The sequence below is a fragment of the Temnothorax nylanderi genome, unplaced genomic scaffold (assembly GCF_030848795.1).
Source record: "Temnothorax nylanderi isolate EJ_2023f unplaced genomic scaffold, tnyl_v1.0 TNYL_tig0152_pilon, whole genome shotgun sequence".
Lineage (NCBI taxonomy): Eukaryota > Metazoa > Arthropoda > Insecta > Hymenoptera > Formicidae > Temnothorax > Temnothorax nylanderi.
The window spans coordinates 383,180-391,145 of NW_027249214.1; the positions used below are offsets into that span (position 1 = coordinate 383,180).

A 7,966-nucleotide genomic window follows, 5' to 3' on the forward strand; every position below is an offset into this window, starting at 1 on the left:
TGTTAGTTCGCCGGTCTCTCGTAATCATTCTCGAATAATCGCGGACGCGAGGTTTCAGTTAGATTCCTTTCACGCTTTTTTCGCTCTTTTGCTTCCGTCTTTCTCCATAGGAAGTATATAATATAATATACAAAGTGCTCCGCGGCGTATTCGATAAATTTCACTTACGAATTATTTGTGCTGTTTAGAATCAACAACGCTATTAAAAAAACCATTAAACAGTGTATTTAGTTGATATTCTTATCAAACAAAAAGTGATATTATTGCGTAGAAATTAATATTATGTCATTTTTGTTTTATTAAAATAATAATAATCGTAAATTAGAATATAAAGTCATTAATCACTCTCTCGGCTTCGCCCTAATATTCTCAACTGCAGCCTGAGAGGATGAAAACGACGGAGCGCGGATGGCAAGCGGATGGCAGGAAATATGAGGAAAATTCACCGAAGTTCCCTACGTATGACCTACTTCCATCATGGCATACGAGTAACCGCGATGACAGGATAAGACGCGAAACTTTTAATTGCGCCCGACGACTTGGCAAACGTCCGCGGGATTCCTGCCACCCTCCCTCTTTTCATCAATCCTTACGTGGCGGCGCCTCCTCTTGTCAAGCCAGCGGCAATTTGTACGCGGCTGCTTCCTCGTCCCTTCCGCAGGAGATCAAGACTCTTCCCTCGGCTTTTAAACAAGTCTGTTATAGCAACTTTGCGAAGAAAGTTTCTTTAAAACACGCCGGAGAGCGGATTATTTTGCCGCAGTCTCGAGAGCGTGGAGCAACTTTGATAGCTTGTAGTAGGTCGAACTAATCAGCATTCATAAATTAAGAGGCGCGCTTAAATTAAGGAAGAAAGGGAGAGAATTAAAATTTCATACCAGATTGTACTAAATATTTGAAACTTGATTAACAATGGAGTGTTTCAAAGATTTAGTGCGTTTTCAGTTCGCGAACACGCCGACTTCGCTTTGACTTTGCTTGTAATTTATTAAAGAAACTCCACGCTTTGATCGAGATTTACGTTGGTCTGCGGTTTGTTTCTGCTTCATGAAAATTGAAAAAAAATTAATAAATTATCAAAATGTTGAATATCGCGCTTGCGTTGAAATAATTATCGAGATAAAACTTAAATATTCTATTCAAACGATTGACTTGTAACATTCATATAGTTGAAACTTTTTAAGAAATTGGAATTATTAATTGAAATTGTTCTTAAGAGAAGTAAATCTAAAATTCTTTTTAACAAGAGTCGTCGAATTATATTGAATTAATTTTATTTGCTATTTTGGTTTGGAAAGATTTTAGGCATTTACTTCTCTTTAACAATATATCAACGATATTTATCCATATCGTTCTGTTCTCAGGTACCGGGGCCTTTAACCGAGCAATGCTCATGAACGTCGGCTACGTAGAGGCTCTAAAAGAAAGAACCTTCGACTGCTTCATCTTTCATGATGTTGACTTACTTCCGGAGGACGATAGAAATCTGTACACTTGTCCCGAGCAGCCCAGACATATGTCGGTTGCGGTGGACAAATTCAAGTATAGGTAAAAACGCGATTCTTTCGCACTTACAAAAAGGCGATTTTAAATAAATATAAAACATAGTTGAATTGTATATTATAAATCCAAACACGTATAATCAAGTAATTTTGAAATATAAGTAAAGAACAAATAAATTGAATTTTATAATATGGCTTATAAATCTATATCATTCTCAGCATGAAGTAAATCTAGCTTATTTTTTTATTTTCTTATCGACGGAAAATTTATTTAATGTTTCTACATCTTCAGGCTACCCTACGCCGATCTCTTCGGCGGCGTGTCCGCGATGTCGCGCCAACACTTCCAGCTGGTCAACGGCTTCAGCAACGTCTTCTGGGGCTGGGGTGGTGAGGACGACGACATGGCGAACCGCATCAAGGCCCATGGTCTGCATATCTCGCGATATCCGGCAAACGTCGCGCGCTACAAGATGCTCACGCACAAAAAGGAGAAGGCCAATCCGAAGAGGTGAGTCGAAAAAGTCACTTTTTATTCAGGATAACTAGTTTTCTGAACATTCTCTTCGGATCGTAGTGGTTGAACGCATAATTTTTGACGACAGGTATGAATTCCTGAAGACAGGCAAGAAAAGATTCTCCACTGATGGATTGGCTAATCTGCAGTACGAGCTGAGCGACAAGCGGAAGCCAAAGCTGTATACGTGGCTCTTAGTGAGACTGACGCCGCCGCAGCCCAGCTGATGGCTACCATGGCTCGGCTGAAGGCTCCTTGCACACCAAGCTTATATCTGTAGCGAGGTCAATGCGATTGTGTCGCGAAACCGCGACCCTGGGGCTCGCCGCTCGTCAAAGAAGCAAGACTAAAGACAAAAGACATTTCCGCGAAATCGGCGGAGAGAAACGCGAAGTTGTTCTCCGAAGACACTTCCTGGAAATGCTGGAATTCCGATTCATCGACGAAGAGAGACGAGATCCTGAATGCACCGGCCATTTTTATCCCTAACTGACCTAACTTCGGCCATACAATAAATAATTATATTACAGAATATGGCTCGTTGGGAAGAAATGAATAGTTCGAGTGAGATTAATGAATAATTAGAAACAGAATAATGAGAAACGCTTCATAAGATTTTATTAACTTCAATTACGAGTTACCTGTATACTGACACGGCCTCTCTGTATTCAGGATCGTCGATTGATCCTGTCGTTCTTCCGTTCGCCGTTTCGCCGAAGATCGTTCTTAATATTTTCTTTCTCTCCGACCAAAAAATTAGTAAAAGCCGAAGAGCTAAATTTAAATGTCTCATTTGCATACTATATTATTCGTGGAGCTCTAAGATAAAAAATTACTGGGAATCTGGCGTACAGAAGGTGCACAGGATCAACGATTGGATGGAGCGCGTCAGTGGTAGGGATAGGGAGAGGAAAGATGCTTCCACGTCGGCGGTTTGTCGAGTAAATCTCGCCGCTGCGTAAGGGTCTCGTCTTCAGTTTTCCTCTCTCACGGAGGGGATGTTGTTACGTGATATATTTTTATTCCTCATATTTTTTTATCGCGATGATAGGTTAAAGAGCGAGTAGAATATAGCATACGAGCTGACGTGCCAAAGGAGAATGTACATGAGTGTATGTGTGTACGTGCGTGCGTGTGCTGTACGAAAGAAAGGAGGAACAGAAAGCAGGAGCAGAAAGCAGGAAGGGAATACCCAAGAGAACGAAGAAGCTTCAATATCCTTCTTAGAGCCGAGCTACGGTATTATGTGCGCAAAACAAGCTGTTGTCGCTCGAGAGGACTTTAGAGAGCTTTCCGCTTTTACGGCTTATACATCGTAACCACCAAGAGGTGATCACCGTACATGATCAAGCCTCGTTAGCGAACAGGAATAATTAGACAGTGAAAATTGGAGAGAACGTACAATCTCGTATGACCTGTTAATGATAATAAATCACCCAGTAATCTATTTGGATTTTAACGATTCGAGAGTTAATTTCCAACATTCAGATTCTTTCGCTAACGAGGAGCCTCTACGGTGCTAAAAATAGACTGGATTAGGGTGCGTAATGAAAGGGACAGAGGGGCGGATAATATCGCGGGTAAAGTTTCTTGTAGGGTTAATTATACGAGATATAATGCGAGAGGTTTCGAATCGCTTTTCAAAGTCGCATATCGCTCGTTATATCTTGATCCCGAGTGTGCTCTAGGTTCGTAACTCGAGCTCTCGTAGCGGGATCGGAGCTTATTTTTTTACGGGGCTGTAAATTATCGGTTGGCTTCGTTGCTAGGGGATTGATTTTTCGATCGATATCAGCGCGAACGGCTGTGCGAAACGAAGAAACGGTACTTAATTGTTGTTTGTCATTTGGTGAACGAGCATCGAGTGTGCGCGTTTTCATTTGTCCACGTATATTTAGGCACGAAAGAGAAATTGTGCGCTTCATGAGAAATAAAGGTGCTTCCATGTATCTATTTCATACATTTGCGAAATAAGAACTGCAAACTCCTACAGACGACTTGATTCCCAAGTTTAATTGCATTAATATCAATTAAAATTGGAAAAGTTTCTTTTTCAAGAGGAGACCAGTTTCTAACTCAGATGTCGGCTAAGTTTAACTTTAGTTTAACTATTGCTGTATTTCTTTAGAGAAACTAAAAGTAAAAAAGAATCACTTAAAACAAGATTGAATTTAACAGGAGCAGTTGGAAAATCTTAATGAAAAATCATTAACGAGAGGAAAAATTTTTAATGAACAGATTAGCAGTAACTGATTATTCAATTTGCTCCTAGAATCGGCTCTCAATTATATTGTTATTTGCATCATACACCTATTTAATGCGTGGATGAAGAGGTCCATTTGGATATACGCGAGCGAGAAGATTTATATGCGGAACGTTAGCAAGCGCAGTCAAGACTTAGAATACACTAACATATCACGTCTTGTCATAGACACATGTGTGAAACTTCACTGTGCTGTGGACGAGCATACTTAAGCGTCTTAAGCGCAAGCGAGAGCACGGGCTGTGAATAATGCGTCTTTTTGCGGTTGAATGAATCACGAGGAGGAGCAGGACAGTAATCCGACTTGTTACGACGACGAGCGACACAATTAACATCCTTTTCCTTCCGCATCGCGCAATCAGCAGCCGATCGATACCTTATCCCCGTCATTTCAGAGCTCTCTGAACTCATTCAGCGACTTTACGAAGTTCTCTGGCTTATCACTTTGCGTTTTACGATTTTTGAAAAGTTTTTCTTGAGATCTTTCACTAAATCCTAATATCAGTCGTTTAATAATAACTAAAGGAATTCTATATTGCTGCACTTAATTATTTATTTATTTATTTATTTATTTATTTATGACAGGACTAGAATTATATTTTAAAATGTCGACAAGCTTGTTGTTTGATTAATTTAATTTTTACTACTTTTCATTTATGAGCAAAGAGAATCACAAACGCGAAGTGATAGAACGCTATAATTACTTGGTGAAGGTAGGAATCAGCTGATGTTCGCGTTGTATAAGACGACATGAAGATTCTGACTGAGAAATACATGAGATATGCGGGAAATGTATTGGGTGTACGCTTGGTGCGTTCTTATTGCCGTTTCTGTGATTAAACATTCCGATGTCGTTATTTGATCTGGATGTAGATTATCACTTTGAATACGTTTCGTTGTCATTTTTCGTTGTCTAACTTGATCGTCTAACTCAGACCCAAGACTTCTAAATTATCTAAATATGCTGTTTTCATGTAATCAAATGTACCAATTTTTCTAATTAAAGAAATGGTTGGAAAATGGTTGGAAAAGTACGGATAAGAAATGCTTTCTTCAAAGAAAGTAAAATTAATAAAGAGTAATTTCCACAATTTCAGCACAAATATAACGAACAAAGGGACAAAACCACGTATAACAGTTACCGCGCGTTTCTAGAAATGCAATTATTTAATCTCAAAATTTACTTGTCCAATTTAAATTTATGTTTAATGCTGAAATTGTACGCGAAAATTCTACAAGTGTAGAAATGAGTCACAAAATGATTTTATATTTAGAGAAAAGGCAGATAATTAAGAGTAAAATAATTTGAAAGCATAATTTTATAACGTGCAAATTGTTATTATAGATCTAAGGAAGATAACTCACAAGAAGCTTGCAGGGTTCTTAATTAAGATGTGACTTTGTTGAAAGATGAAAGAATTGTTTCTAATGTTTTTGTGGATCACTAATTAATTTGCTGCCATTGAGTGCAAAGCGGAGCGAACGTGCGAGGAAAGAAATAACAGTGAAGGATAATATTTAAGTGTAGCTTTTAAGAGAAACCGCTGTATCATATATTATTACCGTTATCGAATAATCAGGAATATCTATAAGTTAGGATAAAAATGAAGTGAAAGAAAATATTCAACGTGTGCCGCAAAAGGAGTATAAGTTACGGTTTCCAAAGGACGCTAAATTGCATCGATATTAACCGTAATCAAAGCAACAAACTATTGCAAATGTAAATTTTTCATTTCTTTGTCTAAATTCTTTTATCTATAATTTAAAATATTCTATTTTTATATACTACACTGAACAACATATTTAATTAAATTATAACAAAAAAAAAATGATCCAAATTTATCAGGACTGTCAAATAATTGTATAAGAACCGGATTCTGTAATTATCAGTTTTCTGATTTATACTTATATTTTTCCGGAGCACGCTGTATGCAAGATGTGTCGTGTAAAACGAATCCAGTCGCGATGTTAAAGTGTAATATAAAAGATATTTTGTTTCTCGGAATATTGTACGTGTAATTAAATGAAGCTTTCTCCCTTTAAAGATGTGATTGGGTACATTTACATGGGACATTTCGCGTATCATGAATATGTTCGATAAATTTGGTGCGCTCGAATGCCGTACGAGAACCTCGCAGGATATAGTCACCCTATTCCTTGCAGTTTTGCAAACTTGGAGAGCTTCCGTCGGGGAGACGAGACTTTTATACGTACCATGTATATCATGCACACGGATTTTTGCGCACACACGAATTGTAATTTAGGAGATTTATTTATATACCGAAGAAAGGTAGAGAGAGGGATTATTTCGCGGCGTCGAGAGAGTTATGTAGTTATGTAGGTTTACGATCAATTTATTATTACCGTATAGCTATTGTTGCGCTAGGTTGATAAGAGATTATTTGAAGCGTGGAGTGCAATTATTTTTTAATACACCCATCGTTATCGCGAGGTGCGGTTCTCGTGCGGCGCGTGCGATTGTTAAATTCCAATCTCAGAAAAGACGAGATAGTGATTAAACATAAACATCCTGTAAATGAAGAAAAATAATCGCTAAGTATTTATATGAGAAGATAGGCGACAGAGAGAGAAAGAGAATCGACGAGGCGCTCAGGCGTAACATAATTACGATGTGTAATATGTATATTATATACGCGATATATTCCGTCGCTAATTAGAAAGCGTCAGGGAGTTTTCAAAGCGCGGACACGAGGACTTTTCGTATTGTTAATGTTGAACATTATTGTCAAACGCGAGATGAGAAGATATTCTGCGAATATTCCGAGAAAGTATAAGACGTACATAATTACGAGTTTTCTAAGAGTTTCTATAACTAGCGAGAGATAAGTCGAATTTAAACTTGTGTGTATATATATATATCATATCCGACGGAATGTACCGTAACTTCTCGGGATGCTTTCCGAGCTTTCGCGACTGCAACATCTGCGGAATCGTCGAAATGTATATTTCGAGAATTTGCATAGTATTTTCAGATATCTTCCGAACATTCCTACAATATTACGATACATAAAATTTATCAGAATATTCTGAAAGTATTTTCAGGATACTGCCCGTCTCAGGCGAAAATATCTTCTCGACAATGTTCTCATCTCGCATCATCTGGTTTGATTGATATCTCCCAAAAGGGACAATTAAAGTAGCCGAGAAAAGAATCTACCGTAAAAGTATCCGATATCTAATTTACATAAAGGTCCATCAGAAGGGAAAAGTTACGAAGATCGATGACGATGTCTATATAAATTGGCCAAGAGAAAACTATTTAAAAAGTAATGCGGATATCCATATAAATTAGGAGGAACTTTCCTCGTGTACGTAATACTTGCTTCTTCTCGATTTACCAGAACGTCTGGGAGACTATTCCTTTTCACAAGTTACATTTGTGATGTATTGAAACAATAAATTTCTGTTAAAGCACATTTCTTTCTCTACTGTCTTTCACTTTGTCCTTTTTCAGCAAATAGTTCTGCTCCGATGATTTCTATTTATCTAGTTTGCGACGATAGTCGTCGATAAAGTAAAGCCTATCAATATAATTTTTTACGATTATAAAATAAAATCAGTATTGGGATTAATTAAACGCAAAGTACAATAAATCGACATCCGGATTTGTTTTAAGGATCGCGAAAGGGGGAGATTTCTTTTTTCTGTGCAGGGATAAATTGT

At 37.8% G+C, this 7,966-nt stretch overlaps 1 protein-coding gene across 3 annotated transcripts in view; it reads left to right on the forward strand.

The window, feature by feature from the left end:
* Nucleotides 1-7,719, forward strand: part of LOC139777514 (beta-1,4-N-acetylgalactosaminyltransferase bre-4) — a 114,031-nt gene extending 106,312 nt beyond the window's left edge. For all 3 annotated transcript variants that reach the window (XM_071714991.1, XM_071714990.1, XM_071714992.1), the window contains exons 6-8: nt 1,365-1,548; nt 1,795-2,013; nt 2,108-7,719. In XM_071714991.1, coding sequence (XP_071571092.1) covers nt 1,365-1,548; nt 1,795-2,013; nt 2,108-2,246 — 542 coding nt within the window. In that variant the 3' untranslated portion in view covers nt 2,247-7,719. The remainder of the gene's footprint in view (nt 1-1,364; nt 1,549-1,794; nt 2,014-2,107) is intronic.
* Nucleotides 7,720-7,966: the final 247 nt, after the last annotated feature.